This window comes from Cyprinodon variegatus, unplaced genomic scaffold (genome assembly GCF_000732505.1).
Source record: "Cyprinodon variegatus isolate N-32 unplaced genomic scaffold, C_variegatus-1.0 Scaffold221, whole genome shotgun sequence".
Lineage (NCBI taxonomy): Eukaryota > Metazoa > Chordata > Actinopteri > Cyprinodontiformes > Cyprinodontidae > Cyprinodon > Cyprinodon variegatus.
The window spans coordinates 573,084-596,991 of NW_015150674.1; the positions used below are offsets into that span (position 1 = coordinate 573,084).

Here is a 23,908-nt window from a genome sequence, read left to right on the forward strand (position 1 = left end):
ACATTTTCTGGGAGCAGGTAGTAGATGATTCTCCACGTCTGCCCAGGCAACCTCTCTTAAAAAGAGTTGCATTTTTTTCTGGACTAGAGACATGAAATGGAAAGATGTTACTTTGGACTGTTTTATTATTAACCTTTAGTTTAATAAATAAGACATGCCTTTTTTTTTAAAGTGACATTTTAACTAGTCTCAATCTAATTTCCTTCATGTAAATGAGATTGTGTCATTGAGGTAAGGAGGAATTCCAAGAGATCCTGTTACCCAGGGGCACTCTAGCGTATACCATGGTTTTCCAAGACATTCCCATGCTAGAAGAAAAATTTAGTCCTTCAAGTGAGTTTTATGTCATCCAGAGGTTATCCTTCCCCTATGTGCCTCCTATGAAAACCTCCAAAGGGAACCATGAGGCATCCTGATCAACTGACTTATTGTGATGTGGAGGAACCTCAGGTCATCCCTGAGCTCATCAGTTTTCTTTTACCAGCTTTATAAAGAAAAGCCATCTTCATCCCAGGAGAAAAGTACATTTCAGTGGTCTATTTCCTTATTTGTAGGTTTTGATCCATATCATATTTGGCTTAGCTAAATCTTCACAGTGATAGACCAGAGCAGTGTCCCATTTCTTTCATGTGAGGTTAGAGCCAGTTCCCTGTATGTCCAGAATACTGACGTGAAACCTGCGGAGGTTCCTGGCTTTAAGATGCACATAGAAACTCATCGTCTTCAAAAAGCTGGACTAGACTGTCTTCTCTCTGCACTATTTCTTTAGATTATATCCTTTTGCACCGCAAACACATGCCAATCTAGGGGGGACTCTGGGCTGTAATGTGAGGAGTTAATGTGTCTCTGTGTTTTGTTCAAGGGTAATGGGCGGATGGATTGGGAATTTGGTAGGCCTACTGGAGCCTCATCTGCAATAATTTGTGTGTAATTTGTGGTAAAGACAAGCATATGTCTGGATTTACAGGTCATTTTATATTCCAGGGAGCCAGCTGGAATATAATCAGGATGCTTCTTTGGCCCAAAACGTTCTAGAGGAAATATGTGTGCCTCATGGAAAGCCCGGTTTAAACTACCCTTAAAAAGAAATGAGTTAGGGGATACCTCATTTTCCTACCGTATATCCTCCATGGGCTGATTATAGACCCTCATTCTATTTGGAAACATGAATTGTTGCTGGCATTTCAAGTTGTCTGGTTATATTAGTAATTTCACTTACTGTACAGGAAAGAAGCCCTGAGTTATAAACAAAGATGCCACCACTTTGAAAACCTCGGTTTTATAAGGACAGCCAAATATCCCTCAATGTTAACCAATCTTAATTCGACTAATGAATGAACACGTCCGTCTGTCTTTTTCTCCTCTTGATTACATTTGGAATTAATGTTATTTATTCATTTGTAGCTTTTTGTTAGTCTACAGTTATTTACAGTGATAATTTTTATTTATTTTTTGCCAGCAAAGTGCTGAGACTGTAACTGAAGTTTCTACTCCACTGTGCATTTCTAGTGTGTGATGAACACCGGGAGTTCAAAGACATGAAGCTGTTGTATCGCTTCAGAAAGGACGACGGCACATTCCCACTGGATAGTGAAGCAAAGGTCTTCATGAGGGGGCAAAGGATATATGAAAAGTAAGACAAACACAGAACCGACATTGGGAACACATGTACATGCTAATGCAGCCTTAAAGGATGGAGACTGAATAAGACAACCATGATATTTTCAGCATAGGGCTGTTATGTAAATGTTCTAAAAAAAACAACTCCTATTTCATTATTAACAGGTTTTAGGATAAATGAAATCTATATATATATCTGCCTAATATGCAGCAAGTGGAACCTTTTCACAACAGTCAAGATTAAGCTCAATATTGCACACAGGGTTAATGACATAGTTTGTTTAAAATGTATTTAATTCAAAGAGGATATATTATGTAATTGAAGAATATTGTGACAATGGTTGCATAAATAAGGGTATTTGAAGTGCTAGAAAGTACAAATGCAAAGATCAGAGTTGTGTTCCAATCTCTTGTTATTTGAAAGCTTTGACTTGTCTATACTGTTTATTTGGAAGTAATGGCCTTGTTTTGTATTACCGTAAGTAGCTACTGTATGTGATTATGAATGATTGACAGGCAATCTACTTCTAGGTCATTTTTTGTTCTGTATCTTCAACTGAAATAAGCTGAAAGAGCATTATTTTCCAAAGAACAAAGGAGTGATTTCAAGCATTGCTGTTCTATCAGCACATACCTTGCACATATAAAGAATAAACACCTTCTCTTTTAATCATATTACAATTATTTGCAAAGTATCCCATCTTTACAGTAAACATGCTCCAGTTAACATATTCTTAGGTGACCAGATGTCCCCATTTGTGCAGGACTGTGCAACATTTGTTGCAATTGACTGCTTCATGAACATAAAAAAAAAAGTTAAAGCAAAATTATTCAACGGGCAAATAGAAAAAAAAAAAAGCCACTTAGTGTGGGGATGAGCAGAGTGGTGTGGCTAGGATGAGGGGAATTGGAGGATTTGATATAACTAAATAATCCAACTACCTAAATTAAAACAATAAGCTCACTAATAATTTAAAATATTGATCTGAAAACCTATAAATTAATGCTCCCAATTCTAGCAATTTCAACTCCATATTAGTCAAGGGGAAGTGTATCTGAATGAGAAGGTTTATGCTATGTTCCAGTTGTACCTGACAGTCAGAATAACACTTAGACAAATGTTTTGGTTGCAATAGTGGCAGTAGTGACCATAAATGAACAATGGAAAATACGAGCATCTACAAACATGAAAACAGAATGCTATTAAGGCAGAGATTATGTCACTCAAACACCCCACTTTACCAGAACATGGTGTTGTGAGGTAGACATGTAAGCTTTACTGTTTTAACCAATAGGAAAATTCAACTATACTTGCTGCCTGTCAGCTCATACAGAGTAGCCCTAAAACAGATTTAGGCCCAATTTGCAAAATTAAGCAATAACAATCATGTCAATAATTGTAGAATATCATATAAAATAACACCCTTAAGGCCCATTCTTTAAGGAATAGTGTTTTTTTCTGCTTTCTACTCAGTTATATCCAACAGTACAACATATGACCCAGAAAAACAGGAAGCTGAATCAGCAATTATTACCTCCCACTAACTTTATAATAAAGGTAATATAAAATGGAGAACTCAAACTCAATTAAAATGGTGCATGAAAATGCAAAATGCAACCTTTCACAAAATCACGGCCAGTAGACGACCAAAAGGTACAACAGGTTCAGCAACTCCCTAAATTGGTCTTTTATAAATGCAGTAATAGGTACCCCAATTCGATGTCTGAGAATCACCCAACCCAAAGCTCTGGGATGCAAGTTTTCTCCTTGCAGATACTCAGATTAAAGGGAGCTTAAATCCCTTGCTTTCTATTTTTTCTTTTATTTTGTTATCATCTACCCTGCCGGTAGTTGCTGCTATGTACACTGAGTACATCAGGATTAAACAACATGTTTCATGCATTTCTGAAAATTTGTTCTGCTGGTAAATGGCTTCCATTAAATGAGGGCATGAAGAGTTGAGCTTGCCTCTGCTGAAAGCCTGCAAATTTGAGGAGAGAGAGAAATGACTGGAAACATATTTTAACAGAGTGATGAGTCATGGGTTTCTGTCCACACATGAGCTTTGTTTTCAGGAAACCATGAACAGGGATTACTTGCTTGTCATCAGCTTTGTATGTGTCAAAGTTTTGATTGTTGATAATGAGGAATACAAGAAAACTTTGTTTCTGTGCCTCTAAATCAGGTGGCACATATTTTTAATCCCAGTCCTGTTTTTGATTTCAGTGCCTCAGGGAATACACATACATATATACACAACCATACAGCCATTGTGTAAGAGAAAAACAGGGGTGGAGGATGCAGCTGTCAAGTCAGCTCTTTAAGCTATGTGTTTATGCAATCACCATGGTTCAGCACACTAATTTAAACCCTAAATGCACAGTTAAACATGGAAAAAAAAACTTCAGTTTTTAACATTTAAGTACAAACCATATTGCTCTGTCATTTTGGTATTCAGGGTGTTCTTAATTCATATTTTTAGTTGTATTCTCTGTCTGTTTTCCCAAGAGAAGTCAGGCCCTTAACCTTGACTGTGAGATTTTGAAAAAAATGCAAATTCAACAAAGCCTTCCAGTATCTACTTAAGTATTGCTCTCTCTCACCCCCTCCCAGCCTAAAAGACCCACTTTGATTTTGTTGATGGGAAATTTAAGTTTTTATTAGAGTCCACACTTTTGTTCGTATTAGTAAAGAAATTTAGAAGTATATCATAATGACTAACAGTAATCAAAGGATTCAAGGCAGCACATTAAGCTCTGCAACATAGAGAAACACAACTTGCTTGTTGTGGATCTTTAACCATCTATTTTCTTAGATGTTTGGAATTGTCCCAGTTAGAACAGTAGCCATTGTTAATCACGTTAAATACCCTGTAAACTAGACCAGTCTGCTCATAAGACAGCATGGGAATCTTAAAACAGAAGTGTGATACCAAGGATAATATTATTTTGAACGTCAGGTTTCTGTAGCTGCAAACATTCTCAGTGTGCTACCCATGGTATGTAAACTACTTGAGCTTACAGTTTGTTATGCAGCATTAAGTACCAGTTCCACCCAACACTTAAACATCTAGTTTTCCCAATGGAGAAATAAACGGTACTCCTTAGGCGTGCATTAATCTCTTTTTCTGCAAACTGTCAAAGCAGCATAAACAGTGCACTTCCAACTTGAAATGATATAACTAGTATGAGCAGATGAGACTGTGATTTATCTTTATACAAGAATGACCCAGAGAAAAGGATACTGTGACATTTTGTGGTTGAATTACCCATTATCTGGCCTTTACAGTTTAACTTTTTTTGTGCATTAGATTATTTTGTTGCATGTGTTGGGCCACTAGTTGCATCAGTGGCAATAAAACTACAATACCATCATTTTCTTTTTTTTTGTTTCTGTACTGTTTAGCAGTTGTTACAGCTAAGAAAAAAGTACAAATGCATCCTTTAAAAAAAGAATGTCTTTCATTCCTCAAGCTGCAATTTACTCTGGGGCCTTGCTAACCTCAGGAACCCAAACTCACTGACATGCTGCACCGATGGAGGCAGAAGTTTTCCGCCGCAAACTGGAAACTGTGTTTGCCTGAAATTACTGGTTACTGGTGAAAACTGAGGATATAATTCTAAAAGTATAGAGAAAGGACAGCGTTCTATGGATATTTTTGTACCAAACATAGAAATGTTCAAGTAAGAAAGATCAGATTAGTTTAGACTCAAAGATCTGACACAACTTTATCTGGATCTCTTCCAGAGAATAGAGGCCCTTTGTTGTGTGGTACAGGACAGAGGAATGTGGGAAGACTTTGTATAGATAAAATGTGTTTTGTGTGCAAGAATAATTGTGCTGTTTGTTCACTAATGTTCAATTACAAAATTTTATGTATTCACAGAAAATATGGATCTATACTGAGATATTATTTTTTTTACTAAATTAGGGGAATTCTAAATGCAGTTGGTTTGACTGGATTTATTTGACAGTGTCTAAGGAAAGTTCCCTCCTATGTACTATAATTAGTATTATTTATGTTTTTTATTGTTTGCTGGTCCATTGCACAATGCTTTAAGTGGAGTGGTATGCAACAGTACGCAGTGCTGTCATTTCTAAACTTTAACCATTAACATAGTGGGCCTCCTGAAGCTGCAAGCAGGTCCTAAGAGGCAAAGCATACCACTTCCACAGGTGGCTGCAGAGGCAGGAACCCAGGACTTAAAGGAGTTTGGAGAGACCGTGGCGAATGATTATAGGTTAACCCCAAAAAGATTCTGGCAAATCCAGAGGGGGAAGATGTGGTTTCTAACACTGCTTTACCTCACCTCCTTCATCACCATCTCATACACAAATCTGTAGCCTCCAGGACTCTGAGGCGTGCAGGGGAGATTGTGGTTGATCTCTTGCAACCCAGCCACAAACTATTTCAGACACTTCCCTCTGGCAGGATGCTGCGGTCCATCAGGACCAAAACCTCACACCACAAGAACAGTTTCTTCCCATCCACTACCAGCCTTATCAACAAGGCCCAGAGGCCTCAGTGACACTGACACTGCTTCTCCCTTCTCCGTTCAGGACCCAGAAGCTGCACCAAAGTAGCATCTACAGAAACATTAACACACAGTCTACTATAAAACTATATACTATATATTGTATGTAGTATATGGCATGTTTTATATTGTATATAGCTATAGATTCTGTATTCTGTATATATATCTAATTTGACTGCACCATCAACACCAAGTCAAATTCCCTGTAAATGCAAATCTACTTGGCAATAAATTTGATTCTGATTCTGATTTAAGTGTGAAAAGAAACTATGGATATAAGTAAAATAAGACAGAACATCTGCATGAATGTAACAAATTATTGAGGTTGTTGGGAACAGTGATGGTTATAAAGTCTTACAACTGCTTGGAGGAAGGATCTGTGATAACTCTACCTGGTGCATTTAGGATGCAGCAGTCTGTCAATGAAGGAGCTTTCCAGTTCAGCAACAGCTTTATGCATGGGGTGGGAGACTTTATCCAACAGAGATGTTAATTTAGCTAGGGTCCCTATTGTTTACCACCTCCTGCATGCTGGAAGTATTAATCTTTCTTGTATATTATCATTCTGACAATAGAGCAACAGTACCACTGAGCTAAACAACATAACAAAAATCCACTGATACACTTAATACCTCCTTTCATCAGTTAAAAATTCTAAATTGTCCTAAAAAGACATATAAAATTTCTTAGATCAAAACTATAACACTCAGAAATAAAGCCTAGCCTCCTGTCCTTTATGGGTTTTACAAATCTGATCGTACCTAGATTTAAAGGTATACCTGTTATGCATGTTTCTAAGGATAAAACCTTGTTAATTTTTTTTTTTTTTTTACTGGTGTACTCCCACCACGGTGAAGTAAACCAGGTGCATTGCCCACAACGAAATATTGTCTTCATCATTACACTTTTGAGGTCTCAGTAACTTGCTTTCAGCTGCCCCCTCAGTCAACCTATACTATAGTATATTGGTATTGTTTTCAATTTTTGCTTGGCTGAGGTCTCATCATATATTTCTTCTGAGTTCCACTCAGGCAGAGTTAGCCATGAAGAGTGAGATCCTGTGTATCTCCAGGTTAGTTGCTCAACTGTCCTATTTTTTGTTATCATGCTCCATTCATACACAGTATTTGCTCTGTATTTAAGGTCTCAGATATGAATAATGCATTGCATTGCTTAAGCTGTTCTCATTTAAAGCACCGAGTACAGAACTTTGAGTTAATGCATTTGTGTTAGCTCAGCTCAGTCTATTGAGTTTAAAGGTTTAAGTGGATCAGATGGCATTCAATCATTCAGGTTTCATGTTATGCACAACAGCTCTTTGTTTTTTGACATTAGGGAAAATAAGTATTTGGTTTGTTACATGTATGGGTTATAGTAACTGTTTATGTAAAACCCTGAAAGTTTTCCAGCTCTGTTTTCTCATTTTGTTGTTTTGTTCTTTGCTTTGGCTCCAAGTTTTTTTCCCCTAGGCAGTGTTTAATGAGGGCATTGGTGTTTTTTTTTTGTCATTGGTGCCTCTAAGCTTTCCCTGGACTACTATTAGACAATGGATCGAACCAAAGTGAGAGGGTGCAGCTAAGTGCCTGTGGTAAATTGAAGTGTTTTTAAAAAAAGGCTTTTTGCTGCACCTGATAATGGTTTCATTGGTTTAAATTGGATTCATTAAGATTCCACTCAGTCCAATCAACATAGAAGCTGACCTTCTTTGAGTTTATTAAGTCCATTCCCTAAGCTAAAACCTGCCTACTGCGTTCACTGATTGATGCAAAACTTTCAGATAACCACGGGTATGTTTTTTTCTGGTTGATAAATATGTTTTCTGCTTGGTTTAATTAGCTATTTTACTTAATGCTCTAATAAACAGTATGTCACTTGTCGATTCTGAAAACCAGTATAAAAAATAACCATCTCATTTAAAGGTAATTAACGTCTCTGTTTTAAGTCGCCCATTCCTCTTTTCTGTTTCATTTTTTTTTTAGTCAAAACACCAAAGGAGACTCCAGTTCTAGGTTAATTTATTTTCTTCTCTAATTAAACTGATGCCTTTAAATATCATCTGTCAGACCGACAAAAAGAACTGCCTACTCTAAGTCTGTTGAGTCTTTCCTATTTGGTTGTTACTATAAGTTTATATTTTCCCTGCAGCCTTCTTGCTCTAATTATTTTTAATTAGATGCCATTAAGTGTTCCTAAGAATATTCCCCCACAGCTTGATCTATGACATGATCTACCAGTTTGGTATGTATTTAGAAGTTAAAGTATTGTTCAACTTTTTCCAGGTGTGTACCTGTTTATTTTTAGATTAATATGTTGATTAAGCAGTTCAAACCAGAACATCTAGTTCTACCTAAAGCAATCCACCCATTAGGTAAACATACAAAACTAAATAAATAAAATAAAAAGAAACAAAACAAAACCAAGAGGGATTGCATAATTATATTTATCTATTTATTTTGGCCAAACGGCAAAAGAAATGGTCCCCCGTGTTTTGAACCATATATTGAAGCCATTATTTTAATTGAGCTCACATGATTTTAATCTTTTAGTATATTGTTTTTGCATGGGCCTTTTCTCTGAAGGGAAGCACAATAATGTTGTATTTGGCGATGAAGGCTTACAGCAAGTAATTAATGGAGTTACTAATGATGCTTTTCTGGTTTGAACTTTCTTCATGTGTGGCCTAGCGGAGTTCAGAAAGCCCTCAGCACCACCTCAGCCATGAACACTAATGCATGAAAAATAATTTTTAATCTAGAGCTTCTAGAGAAAAAATGAATTTAGTTGTTTTAAGTTCAGAAATGATCCTGTTTTAGTTTAGTGCATCTTAAGAAAATTTTGTATCTTGTTTTACTTCAGCACATCTTATCTAAGGTCTCTGTTATTTTAGCCTTTACATGTAGTTTTTCTTTTTAAGGGTTCTAATTGTATAAAGATCAGATTTCTTATATTTTTAGACAGGTTTAGTTCAAAGTTGTTTATTTAGATTAGATTTACCACCTGGATTTAACTTAGTTTAAGTTTTATTTTAGTAAGTGTACCTCATTGGTCAGCAAAATGGGACTCGCCCCCTGGAGAAGCCCAGTGTTATTGTAGAGAGTACATGGTAGAAATGATTTGAAGATATAATTATAGTTTTTCTTTTTTTTTAAGTATTGATAGCAATTCTGAATACTTTTAAACTGTTAAGACCAGAAAATAATTACACAGTAGTTTTGAGATATAAAGTAGATTAATGTACTACAATTATCTACTGCAGCTGGTGTTTCTCTGTTCATCTATTGTAAAGGCTGTTTAGGGGAAATGGGGGTAGCTAAAAAAGGGGCAGATCAAAAAAAGGTTAAGAACAACTGGTCTATAGCAAGTTAGAAAGATCACAGCCTCTAAATTATGCCTATAGGACCTGCTCTACAGCAATTCTAACTTCACAAAGATTAACCACAGCCCCCTAGCAGAACTAATGAGTTTTAAGGCTCATCCGAGCAGAGGTCCAGAGAGCAAACCCAAGGAAAAATGCACCTGTGGTATGAGTCATGTTGCTCAGGTGAGAGGTTGCAGTACTGTTTCTATATTAAAGTGATGGAGCGGCTGTCTAAACCCAGAGTGTAGTGTCCAGGGAAATCTGTTGTTACTTTACTGGAGCAGCTTAATAAACTCACAGTGTGTGTGAAATCAGGAAAATGAGTCTTAGTTAAGTTTAGTGAAGGATTCCTAATCCTAATCCTCTATTTCTTTTGCTGAAATGGAGATAATAATGTACTGTTGAAGTTTAGATGACCTCATGTGTTTTATTTCACATGTTGCATTGGTTTTCTCGTTTTTTTTCTTTCTCATATAGGTTGATGAACACAGAGAACAACTTGATGCAGACTAGAGAAGAGGAGGGTGTGGCCTTTGAGCGGACCCTGGTTGCTTCAGAGTTCATTGACTGGCTCCTGCAGGAGGGGGAGGTGCCCACCAGGGAAGAGGCCGAGCAGCTGGGACGGAGGCTGCTCGAACATGGCATCATTCAGCATGGTGAGAAGAGTGATAATCACCCTGATCTATAGGACTCTGGTTCAATATATTTATCCATAATCTGTTTTTAAGGGACCAATTGAATTAGATTTTGAAAGACCAAAAAAATCCTGTGGAAAGCTGGCTACTCCCAAATAGTGACTATATAGTAACTACGCAACACTGCTCTCTTTCATCTGGCTTTAAGGGCTTCATCTCTGGGGTTAAAACTCAGACATGCCTGAGGCTTGCTTTTAAAATATTGATGATGTGTAAAAGACACTCAATGGTAGAAAGGGTGGTACTCCATTATTCAGTCACCCCCTCATATCTGAGTCATCTGCTGTTAGAGCCACTTCACATCAATATGGAGACAAAATATATCTGAGTTACACTTTTTCCTTGAAAGCATATTCTGGTGGTTGTTGAAAAAAATTATATTGAATAAGGATTGTAAAAAATAAAGGATGCACACGATTAGTCTCTAAATCTTTAGAAGTCTTTTTTATTTGACAAACACAGTTTATAGATAGTTCCTGAAATGAATATTTTATTAAAACAAAAAAGAAAAGATAAAGAAATAGCAAATATGTTGATATTTCTAGTGCTCGGTTCTGCTCATTTTGGAGTCAACTTACTGTAGTTGGAACAAACCCAGTTTTTATCTCACACTGGCCAAGATCACATTTCAAGGTGTAATGTTGGAGGTCCTATAATTAACCTGACCTGTTTGGGGGAGGCTTACCTTTAAAGAAGAATTACATAGAGAAAACCTTTGAGGAAAGGAAAGCGAAGTGAGGGGGGCTTCTTTTAGGCCGTGTTAGCAAAGATGCCATGTTCAGACGATAGGGCGGTACATACAGACAGTATTTGTGCACTGTAAAGAATTCTGACGTAAGAATTTCAAATAATGCTCAAAATGCAATTGAAGGTATAATGAAATAAACCAGGTGCAATTTAAAATGCAATTTAAGGTATAATACAGCTGTGTATTAAAGTAGCAGTATAGAAAAAAATACTACAACAACAAATAAGAAGAAGAAAATGCTTTCTAATAAAGTATTGTGGCTGAGCATTAAATTACCATATTTCACTGTAACCAAACAAGTTTGAGTTTCAGGCTGTCGTCATCAAATTTGAGTTCATATTCTAAATAAAAAGTTAGATCATGGTCACTCAACTAGAAACCTTTTCTCCTTTCCTACTTTTCCGTTATTTTTTTTGTTCAAAAATTCTTGAAAGACTTTCAACTTAAAAGCTTTGAGTACAAAGTAAACCTGCAAAGTTAGAGCTTAAATAATAAAAGCAGTTATCAGATATATGCTCATTTTTCATTATTGGCTCATTAATAGGGAGAAACAGTGGAAATTAAAATCGTGTCGTTGTTCATCTTGAGTTAGCAAATTGTAAATACTTAAAATCAAACTCAATATTGCACTTTGTGTTGAGGTGCTTACTGCTTTGATAGTGACATATTGTTTTCCTTTTTTTGCTAAAGTGTAGCAATAGGTTTTAAATTTGTCTGTCTATAAGGCTTCAGAGACAGCCTTACAACATGTTCTAGTCAGGGTTTGGGTGATAGTTGGTGTCTGTCTCCTAGCTCTTTAAGCTCCATTCATACAGTCCAAGTGGGAGTATTCACATTTCATTTTCTGTTAGCCGATAACTTTCATGTTTTTCTCTCAGAGCATCAAATGAAAGAAAATTTGATTTGCAGATGCCATCTAAGTAGATCACTATTGCAGCAGGAAATTAATGTTCTATGTCTAAAATGAACTTCTCTTTTCCTTTCATTCTTTTTTCTTTGTCTTAAAAGTTTTTCCCACTTTTTTAATGCTGCAAATCTATCGTTAAGTCGTACTGATATGTTTTCTTATACCCACACCTCCCCTGTTAACTTTCTTCATGCCTGGAGATTCAGTTACAGTCAGGTCCTGCTGTGTGCAGTATAGATACAGTGCTGCAACACTTTGGGGGATTTAACCTCTTGCATAATTGTTCCTTCATTTTTTTCATCCAAATACAGGAAAACAAAAAGAGGCCTTTGCTCCTTACTAGTTCCCTGTACTGCTTTTAATCCCTTTTACTCCTAAAGGACAAGAAGAAATAAAACATGTAAAAATCTTTGTTCATGACTGATTAAAAAAGCTACACGTGCTGTCAGGTTTAGGTCTGGTCTCTCAGGTTTCCTATACCAAGCACCACCAAAATTTCAAAGTGCGAATATATTGACAGAGAAAAGGGGACGAGATATTGTTTGTTATATAAAGTTAGAAGAGAAAAATGTTAGATGAAAAGAAATGCACCTTTTTGCACCCAGTCTTTACTGAGGTAAAGTGAGCTGAAAGGTCTTGTGAAGTTAAAATATAAGGTGGTTAAGAGATTTCTCAATCTTCTTATCTTTTTTGTTTAAAAATCCAGAAGGCTGTCATATGTAATATTTTAAATTATTCAACAATCAGACCACTTGGATTAAAACAAATAAACTACATAACACAGATAGTTTACGGAGCCCCTTAAGGGACATGGAGGAAAAAAGAAACTTTTGTGAGATCCCGCAATACTTTTGCGAGATCTCGCAAAAAATATACTTTTGCAAGATCTCACAAAACGTTTTGTGAAATGTTGCAAAAGGTTTTCTACTGAGCCCCTAAAGCCTAAAACTTTTGCGAGATCTTGCAAAACTATTGCGGGATCTTGCAAAACTATTGCGGGATCTTACAAAACTATTGCGGGATCTCGCAAAAGTTCTTTTTTTCCCATCCATGTCCCTTTAGGGGCTCCGTACTATTGCTAGTTTAAACCATCAAAGTTGAGACAAATTGCATGCTGCAGTACTGCAAATTCTACTTTGCTTTATCTCTCTGTTTCTCTGTTTGAAAATACCACTACAGCAAATTGTAGGTTCAGTAAAACATGCAGTAGTTTCCAGATCTAAATTCTATGTCTAGAAGTAAATGGATTTCAAGATTGGCACTTATTCCTGGCTCATACTTTGAGTTCCTCGTGGTTTTCTCCACTGAGATCAAACTCAGATGTACTGGAAGCAATCACCTTTATGGCTCTTTTTTTTTTTTAGTTCTGAGTCTCATATTATTTGTTTGAGTTTATATTGTAAAACAATCTCTTCCACAATTTGCCATATCTGGCACTTGAACCAAAGCTTTATGACATATCTATAAGATTCTGGCCCAATAAGCACTTTTACCTAGATGCATTAAAATAGTATAATGATCAATAATCAATGGGCTGTTACTGTAGTTGGGCGCTCAGTGATTGAAACTGAAATCTAACAAGTTAAATCGGTTCTTGCCTGTTTGCAAGAAGCATGCTTCTTTATAAATTATTAGGATTCTGAAAAATTAGTTGATTTGATATGTAGATAGCATTTCATTTTGCCATTGGGTCGCCCTCAGGTCCTAGGCATAATAATGCAGCGATGCTACATCATGTGAAAACATTGCTTATGCTCCTTCTTGTCTTCCCATCTGTTCTCTCTTCTCTGACTCACTTCCTGTCCTGTAGCTTCTTAGTAGAGCTAAGTGTCTTGAGGGCAGAGGAATGTGACAACACAGCACTAACACACTGCAACACAGAGGCAGTGGTCCATCTTATCTCAGCATCCTTGAACATGAGACTAACCATAACCATGACATTAAACACCAGGCAGAGCTGAGGATCTAGGTAGGTCTCAGAGAGTTTTTAGGCTGTTCGTAAAGAACACAATGTGATTTTTTTTTATGGTTGCAGCTGTTTAGCAGTAGTGGAAACCTTTATTTATAATGTTAATTGGTCATCAGAGAATTCAAGTCAGTTCAAAAATACTTTATTGATCCCAAAGGGAAAATAAATGTTAGACCTCATAGTTTTTGTTTCAGCAAGTTGTAGATGTAACTGTAGTCAGGATGGATCTTCTGTAGCTGTCTCTCTGTAGAAATCTTTCACTGAAGACACTCATGGCTGACCATTCTGACCAAATGCAAGCCTGCAATCTCTTCAGTTCTACCCCGAATTTACACCTTTATTAGTAGATTAATGTGATGCCTTTGGCTGCAAACTGTAACATGCTTTGTGTTCTTCTTTGCTGCAGAATTATCACAACAAGCATGGAAACGAAAAATCCTAAAATTTCAAAAATAGTGTCATGAATGTGTCCCTTGCACAAAGAGGTTAGTAGGCATTGGGGTGCATGTGCTAGCAACACATACATACCCACCTTTAGGCAGTGGATGGTTGTTAAGATATTGAAACATGTTTATAAAAATCAAAGACTAAAAGTCTATGTTTTGTTTTATACAGTATGCTATCAAAGAGAAACCTGCCTTCATATTTAGTGATGAGGACAAAATGCACAATAAAGCACCAGCATTTGATGGGGCTAATTTTACCAGATTAGCACACCATTTCTACCATGATGAATGCATGTTCCTAGGGTTTTTCTGAGTTGTAGGACCCAATCAAAGACAGGAAGGAGGCAGTTTTGATTTAAATGAATAAAACTTATATTTACAATACTGTTAAAGATGCAGGAGGTGGTGGGAGGGGGGAACAAGAAAGTAACTTACAAGACGAATAGTTTATAACTGCAGACTCTCTATACCACTCTAAAATGCAACAACACTCCAGGCTCCATAGTCTGGAACCCTGTTGTGTTCATTCATGGCACAAAGCAACAATTTCTACACTTGAGTTCTCAGAAGAAGGAAATGTTTTCACCTTTTGTTCCTAAAACTTTGTGTTCAAGAACAAATGTCTCTATTCTACCAGAGTAACAAGACAAGACTAAAAAATTACAAAGAAACAAGGAGAAAAAAATAACTGAACAGGATAAACATGGGAAAATACAGCAATCTGACTAAACACCTATGATAAGAATTTCCTGAAATATTCAAGCATCCCTGCATTGACACAGAGGAATAAAAAGACTCAATACTAAGATATCAAAGCAATGCGGGCTAAATAAAAGAACAAAGTCTTCTATCTAAATCTGAGGAGGTAACAAAATATTTAAGATATGCTAATGGTTTTAAGATGAAACATATAGTTTCTTTCTTCGCTGTGTGAAGCTAAGATTAAATATCTTTGGCAAAGACTTTAAAAATAACAGGTGGTAAGTTTTGCTAAAATGGTTAATATAAAAGCTTTTATTTATGTAAAGGTAATGTCATGTACAGACAATCAGATGCCTGAATCCCATAAACTATGCAGTTATGTCTAAAATAATATATTTAATGTTTTTTTTTTAGTTTCTTTACAAAGTTGTATTCTTTTATTACTTGTATTTAAAACATCTGCTTAAAACCTTTAGTGGGGTTGTACACGATGTACATGCTAGATACAGAATCATCCCTGGTTAATATCTGTTAAAAGCGTCAAATGAAGTTATTTTTTTGTTGGAGCAGGATTATTTCACACTGAAATACAGGGGGAAAAAAATCAAACCTCTAATTCAGTTAAACACAAAGAAAAAACAAAATTACTCACAATCTGTGGTGCAACACAATTCATACAACTCATATATGGTTATAAATAAATAATGTGAGTAATCAGTAACTTAATTCTACAGTGGTGTGTTCATTAGCTACTCTTTCAAGGCGCATAGTCACTTTGAATGATATATTTTTTGATTTTATACCCCAGTAGGACAGTTTGTTTGCAAAAAAAATGCTAAGAAAGTCCAGCTGGTGTATTATTTGCTATCTTTGTGTTTTAACTCTGTTTCTTTTCAATGTGTTAACTGCGACGGGATCTAAGGCTGAGGAGGCATTCAGATATCACTGCAGAGGTGTTGGATGCGTTAGTAAACATTATTTAGAAACTAGTGATAATAATGCTGTTCTTTGTCTCTACATTCCATTTTCAAATGACGTTATGAGTAGATACATTTAGAGGTTCTTACCCTGATGCTCTGTCCCTGTTGGCATTTAGTATTTTTTTTGTCCCTTTATTTTCTAGTAGGAGGCTTTAGGGTGGTTTCAGCTGTAGATCGGTTTATTTAATTGATATAAATTGGTCTTTGATCATGCCAAAATGCTGCTTTAACACCAATGATTGCAGGGTCGTCGAGTTGAAGTAGCTGCTTCAATTGTCTCCCTCTGGCTTTCTGATAGTCCCTACAGATGGCACACACATCTGTTTATGTCTGCTCATCTCACCTGGTGCTGTAATTCTATTTAGGCTAAAAAAGGCACTATCTAAGCACTCTCAGGATGGATGCTTGGTGTATGTTTTTGCGTTTTATCTTGATAAAATAGTTTTTGGTCTTTTTTTATATGCGTAAAATATAAGGCATGTTTAAGAAATTAGTAAAATCTAAGCAATAGTAAAATAATCATCTTGAAACACTCAAAGACAAAAAATTTTTCTTCCCACCATGCAAAGGGGTGAGCACGTTTTTTTATTTGCTTTTTTAAGTTTTTAGTGATAGCTTACATTTTTACAGGGGCTTGTGCATAAAAGTTCAACATGTTGCTGCTTTTTTTAGGTTCCGTCATTAAACAAACCATAGGATTTGTACAAATATACTGTTTATTGTCTTGATTTCACCATAAAGGAAAAAGGCAGTCGTTTGCTCCTTGGTTTAAAGGGCTCACGTTAATCTAAAAAATTCCAAATGTATCATCAGGGCACAGTGTTGAGTCTAAATATTCAACCTTGACAGGGTTTTACATAAAAGCCTAAAAATGAGTGTTTTGTTTATTGTATTAGTCTGACAAGTCTGGTTTTGACTGAGTAAAAGTAGTAGCCCAAACATTAAGACAGATGCATGTAGGAGACAAGCCCTTTGTGTCGGGGTGTGTGCTGAATATTCCTAACTGCTGCTCCTGTCTGATAAACTGAGGTTGATAGTGTTTTTCTTAGAGTGCTGATATCGACTTGCATTGATCATATTTCTTTTTAAACTTAACTATTAACATCAGGGCAAAGAAATGTCATGGACGTATTCCTTACTTCGATATTCATCTTTTTACTCTTTAAACTTATCATCTCATTTGTCCGCTTGTTCCCTCTTTCAGTGACCAACAAGCATCACTTTGTCAACGGGCCTCTCCTCTACCAGTACCGGATGAACTTCCGCCGTCGCCGGCGGTTGATTGAGCTCCTGCAGGAACGTAGCCGCACCATCGCAGAGAGCCACGACAGCCCCTTCTGCCTCCGTAAACAGCAGTCTGATGGAGGCAACACCAGCTTCCTCTCAGGTACCGGCAGATTTCAAGTCTTTGCACGTCCCACCGAGTATCACCCATACCTGTTTTACCACTTCTCCGGGAGGATCTGTTGACATAAAGATGTCAACACCTTTGCTGGGAAGCTATAAATGAGGAAGAAGTTTGTTTATGTCCATATTAAAGCAGTAATCAAGCTCTAAAGGTTGGAAATTACTCCTATCTCTGTTGTAAACAGTGACATATTTACCTAATTTGGCTTATCTCCTGTTGACTCAGATACCAGAACAGAGGCACACTCCCACTCACAAATTCTGGTGTCCATGGTTTTATGAAGATAACAGAGGAGTCCTGTTTGTGTTGCTATGTAGTATAACACAGTAAACTGACTTTAACCCCTACATTTTAAGGTATAATTTGTAGGGATATTTGTTTGGATTTTCCGTCCTGTATTGTATGATATGGTCTGTGACCAAGGAGTTCTTCTTTTATCTTTTCTATTTAATAGTGTTTTAGTAAATTGCAAAAGCTGTGAAAGTTTGAAGACGGGATGTCAGTTTGACATATTCATTGGAGTCATCTTAACCTTTTCACAACGTGATGTAATTAAAGGGTAATATAGGTTGTTAAGAAACAGACTTTGGATTTGGTTGTTTTGATTATTTGTTTTTTTTTCTAAATTCCAGATTTGTGGATTGCCCCTTGATTTTATTTTGATAATTTTTTTTATGTTGCTGCATGTGACAAGCAAAGTTAAATGTGTGCATTGTTTGCTTCATGTTTTCATTCCTTATAACCCTGACATTTAAAATAAGTTGGAGTTTTTTTGTGTTAGTGAGTCCCACTAAAGAGATCAAGGTGGCTGTTGGGATTCGCCGAAGCAGCATGAGCAGCAGCTGTGGCAGCAGTGGGTACTACAGCAGCAGTCCGACGCTCAGCAGCAGCCCGCCGGTTCTCTGCAACCCCAAATCTGGTAGGAAGACATAGAGCCACCGTCCAGCCCAATATTTAATCTGTTGTCGTTTGTTATATTCTGTCCCAACCAGGGGATTGTACTTATACAGTTTATAGTTTCTTCTCTGCTTTTAAATTTAATCAAATAGAAAATCTAACTAAAGTATTTTTCTGTTTGTAAGAATTAAACAATACATTAAAAAAAAAACAGTAAAATGAGACAAAAAATGTCCCTCCAACATTTCAACAACACAGCATTAAAGATGCAGTTCTGGTCTTGTATGACCAGAGCACCTTTTCTCTTGTATTTGCTGCGTCTCATCCAAGGCTGTAGGCCAGGGGTCTGCAACCAATAAAATCCAAACAGCGTGTTTTGCCTTGAGTCTGACTCATTAAAGTTGCTAAGAGCCGCAAATATTGAAGCTTTGTTGACAGATTGTGACCTTATTAAAAAACAAACAGACAAAAAAACGTATTATCTTTGTTCAATATCTGCTATAGGAAATCTGTTTCCATTTTATACAACCAAATGTTTATTTGTGTATTTGCCTTTAAAATAAGGTCAACTATAAAACATTTAATAAAGATAAACCAGATTTTTCTCCGTAGGATATTATTTGATGTAAAAAAAAATTAAAATAATAATTGTAATTGTAAAACAATTTCGAAACTCATAAGAAAAGTAGATCTAAAAACATGTTTTCATATTTTCATGTCATTCTGTTGTGTAAATCAAATCAAATATTATTTTTTTAAACCCAACAAAGCTTCTAAGACTGGTATGCAAGGAGGACACAACTAATAGTTGTGCCTATCAACAGATTCTCTTACGTAAGCTTTGGACTTCTGCACCTCCTCTAGAGTTCCCACGGTCAGCTTGGCTGCTAGATTTCATGATCTTGCTCATTAAACTGAGCCTCAACTTCATCTCAGACCTGTCTGCTGTGTGTTGTATTTATGCTGCTAAACTCACACAAAACTCTACTTTCTGGAGGTATTTGGATGCCTTGGAATTTATTCAGGGGTGTCATAATAAAGGGGCACGCCACACCTTTCAGATCCTTCTGAATCATACATTGCTTTGTGTTAGACTGTCACATAAATTATTGAAAAACTACATTGTTGCTTTTAGTTTTAATGTGACTAACAGTTAGAAAGTTCTTAGGTGTGAATACTTTAGCTCTGTACTTTAACTTGAACAGAAAATAAAAGCCGTGCGGTGCAGTGTGGAGCACTTTTGCCTTGTAGTATGAGGGTCTTGGGTTTGATTCCCAGTCTTTTTGTTTGGAGTTGTTATGATCTCCCTGTACAGGCATGGGTTCTCTCTGGGTATTCCAGCTTCCTCCTGCGATCCTAAAAGATGACAATTAGGTTAGCTGGTGGGTCTTAAACCTGACCTGTCCAGGGTGTTCCCCTCCTTTCCACCATAGACTGCTGGAGATATGCACCATAATTTTGATCAATTGTTTTGCGCATTTAACTGTGATTCAACAAAAAACAATAGAATGAAATAATACTCAGCATTCAGTGATTTAATTTTATTTAAATGATTGGTATCAATAAATACAGTAACTTGTCTAAAAGCCTCCAAGCATCAAAACATATCTTTTAATGTTACCCTCTCTGTTTAGTGTCTAGGAATGATTTTCATACAAGAAGTTGTTCCATGTAAAGTTATGGAGATGTGTGGAACAATTTGGGGGAAGTTAAAGGAGCAGGAAGTAGCATGCTTGAGGCTTGTGTCAGCATGTGACCTTTTCTCACATTTTCTACCCTCAGGCAAACATACATGTTTTCAAACAGATGAATTACATGTTCAGTCCATATTCACAATGCTACAGCTTGCAGGAAATGGATATTATCCATGCATCTATCATGTTGAGGTGTTTAGCTCTGTCTGACACTGCTTTGTATCGATATGTCTTTGTTAACAGTTGTGAAAAGGCACGTGACTCCAGAGGAGCTGCTGACACCAGGAGGGCCTTTTATTAAGAAGACGTTCACTGTATGATCACACAAACACTCACACAGCTTTACATAATATTATAATGCATTCAAATTAGAGTCTTTTTGCCTTGAATGTATGAAGGGCCCATTTACACAAACAACGTTATAAACAATCCTGAAAAATCCAAACATTCATTGTTAATATTTAGTTATGAGCAGATAAAGTTCCTGCTTATGTGATAATTAAGATTCTTTATACATCGCTCATGATCAAAAACAGTTAAATATCCTTTTTTCACCCTTTGTTTTGGTTTTGCTTTGCAGATTGTGGGTGATGCTGTGGGCTGGGGATTTGTGGTGAGAGGAAGCAGACCCTGTCATATCCAGGCGGTGGATCCTGGTGGACCTGCTGCTGCTGTTGGCATAAAGGTAACAGCTGGTGGGAAACTGAGCACTGTTATTTATTGCAAACAATGTTTTGATGGATATGTGGTCAAGTCAGGAGGAGGGGGATTTCTAAGGGAAAACATGCTAAATGAAAAAAAGAACTTTTGGTCTGTGAATGGTCATGATATGATGGTGGACAGCAAGGCTGGTTATATGCTAAGACACGAGGGGGTAATGTCCCATCTAATCAAACCTGCTAAAAATAACTGTATATTTTAGTGAAGTTCTTGTCAGGCTGTCATCTCACTCAGCTGAGAGCCTAAACCCTTCCTTTAAAGAAACGACCAATCAACATTCAGTATGCAAATGAGCCTGAAGAGCAAACAATGTCAGAGTTCTTCCTCACTAGGTGGTAACTTTGAGGAAGCAGAAAAGTCCCATGAAATTCTTAATAGATATTTATGTTTTGAGACTTTTTAAATAGTTAACTATAAAAACAGAAGCAAATATGACATCTCTCTGTCCTATCAATGGTTTGTTGTTCCTTTCCAAATGTGAGCGTGTTAGTGGAAACTTTAATCACATATGTACAGAGACAGGATCAACCATAATAACCCTAACACCATCTCTGCCAGTTTTGTCCAACTGAAATTGAACTGAATGGCAGCACAACAAAAACAAAAAATATTACAAAAAACTTTAAAAGAAACAGAACAAACAAAAAGAAAAGTTACTGTTTGTTATTCCGGTTTGAGAAAGTGTTTTTGTGTTTTTTTTACTATTGATACCAATGTTCTGTTGTTATTAGGCTTAATTCGTTTGAAATGCATGATGTCCATCCAATAAGATAAATAGTGTGTTGGTTGTTCAATCTTAGATAAAGAATATCTTATTGTCCTACTTTATTATTCGTTAATTTCTCTTTGAAATAAGGATTTGCATGCCTCAGTGGCCATAGGAGCTATACTAGCAGGAGTTTTACTTTAGGCAGGGCAGCCAAACAAGGCTTGTTTTAGGGTAGAGGCCTGAGAAAGTGCAGTCCATTTTTGTGAAGTTGGATGTGGCGTATTTATTTATTTCATTCACTCGGTCATAAATATAAATATCTCATGTAACATTTACGAGAAATCATAAATGAAAAGGAGCATAAAAAAGTAAAACCTTTTATTCTCCCCATATTTACGTAAATAGAAAATTGGCTCCCAACCTCAGAGGACCGTTGCATAGAAGATTTAAATACACAAAAAAGTTAATAAAAAGATAAACAATTAATCATGAGCTTAGGCAATGGTGTACTGATTCATCATCATTTTCAAATGTAATTTAAATGCAGAAAAAGGTTTAAACTGTTTTCTCTCACTGTCAAGATTGCTCCATAAACTGACACCTCGGCTAATACACATCTTTTATCTATCTATTTATCTATTATTTCAACCACATGAAGTAAACACAAGTCCAACAGTTATGGATAAGGTGTATAATGCATAATGTGTATGGATGAAGGTGCCCCCTTCACATTTCTGCATGCCCCCTCATGTACCTTTGTCTAGAACCTGCCCTGGTCAATAGGTATGCATTAGAATCTGCATTTATCATCTTTCTGCATGGATGATTACCTGACATTTAGCAACTTTACGGTTTCACTTTAAAGAGAAAAATATCTCTGAGTCTAAGATTAACCTCAAACATTTGTTTGTAAAATCCACCAATTAAAGCTTAACATTACTTAGTGGAGAGACATTTTGCCTTAATTTTATAGATTAAAACATTAGTGTAAAGATGGGGGATTTTATTGTTTTAGAAATAATGTTTTGGAAGAAGTTGGACAGCAGTAGAAAAAAAAAAGGAACAGTTTCTGTGGCCTCATTCCACAAAGGGAACATCGCAAGGACAGTGGTTAGAGATTTGTGTTGTCAAAAGGGAAAAAAAAACAAAAAAGAAAAGAGATTTAAACATGGTAATATTAGCTCTGCTGACTTGACTGGAAATGAAAATAGGTCAACAGGGGCTGAAGCAAAGAATTCTGGGGATTCAGCATATGGAGTTTTAGACTCAACATTTAAAGAAAAGAAAAAAAAAAACAATTTGTCAAAAGCATTTTTAATTGGTTCATTTTCAATTGGTGAGAAACATTAAGTTGAAGGTGAAGTTTTAGTCCCTGCACGGAAAGAGGAAGCTATTAGTTCTCCTTTAGTGATGTTATTACTATGTTATTACCATGGAAATATTATCTGTGTTGTTTCTAATGTGTTTCCTCACTGCTGATTTTAGAAAAGTCCTTGTGAGTCTATAGCAGTTCTATAAAAGTGAAGTCCTGCCACTTTAAAGGACCAGTGTCCTGTTTTTTTACTTTTATTTTGAAAGTGAACATTATAAAATGCAAAGTCCTAATTTTGAATTGGTAAATCAAGGTTAATAAGAGTTTTCTCTTTAATTTATAATATTGATTCATTATCATGACTCTGCTTTTGAGTCTCATAGTTGTGAATTGTAAATTTTGAACCTTCCTTTTGAAATGGAAGACTAATATTGCATGTTATTGTTTAGCTTTTAAACCCATAATGACAGTTTAAGATTTCAAAAATACAACTTTATAATTCAGATGTATTACTTAATTACTGATTATTATGAAACTGGATATCCTGACTTTTAGTCTACTATTATAAATAAGGTTTTTTTGGAATCAATATTTTTACTTATAAAGTCAAAATGTTTACTTTGTGTGGCAAATATTGGCTTTAAAACATGTAGTCTTGACTTTTAATCTTAATTTTTTTACCAGATAAGTGTGTCCTTAAAATCCTCATAACTTAAAGATAAATGTTTACTTGAAATCCTCATAACTTAAAGATAAATGTTTACTTGAAATTCTCATAACTTTAAGTAAGCATTATTATTTTGAGTAAACACTTGTTTTTCATCTTAGAACAGTGACTTTGAAACTTAGCGTATTGATTTAAAATGGCATTTATCATGTTGACTATCCCATTTTGTTCTTTTATGTGTGGCAGAAATTAGCTTCCATACAATCTGTCTCAAAAGATCAGACCATAAGAAGTAAATCTCTCCACTGCATCTACACTGACAGATAACTCTGCTTGTGTGCAACAGCCCCAAAGGTTTATTTGTTTGCACCGCAAGCTCAGTGATGTGTAATGATTTGTCCAATTCAGGGAAGGATTTTTGAAACTTGTAAAGTGATGGCATTACAGCTCAGGAAGGAGGTTAATAGAAAGAACTGATCTATGGCTGCAGGTTGTAAAATCATTAACAGGATTTTCTTATGTCAGGTTAATCACCCACCA

General features: G+C 36.1%; 1 protein-coding gene across 1 annotated transcript in view; it reads left to right on the forward strand.

Moving 5' to 3' along the window:
• Positions 1-23,908, forward strand: part of deptor (DEP domain containing MTOR-interacting protein) — a 33,556-nt gene that overhangs the window by 4,001 nt on the left and 5,647 nt on the right. Inside the window, exons 3-9 of the mRNA XM_015380750.1 lie at positions 863-890; positions 1,485-1,633; positions 9,992-10,170; positions 17,166-17,348; positions 18,151-18,288; positions 20,204-20,274; positions 20,541-20,645. Of these exons, the coding sequence (XP_015236236.1) occupies positions 863-890; positions 1,485-1,633; positions 9,992-10,170; positions 17,166-17,348; positions 18,151-18,288; positions 20,204-20,274; positions 20,541-20,645 (853 nt within the window). The remainder of the gene's footprint in view (positions 1-862; positions 891-1,484; positions 1,634-9,991; positions 10,171-17,165; positions 17,349-18,150; positions 18,289-20,203; positions 20,275-20,540; positions 20,646-23,908) is intronic.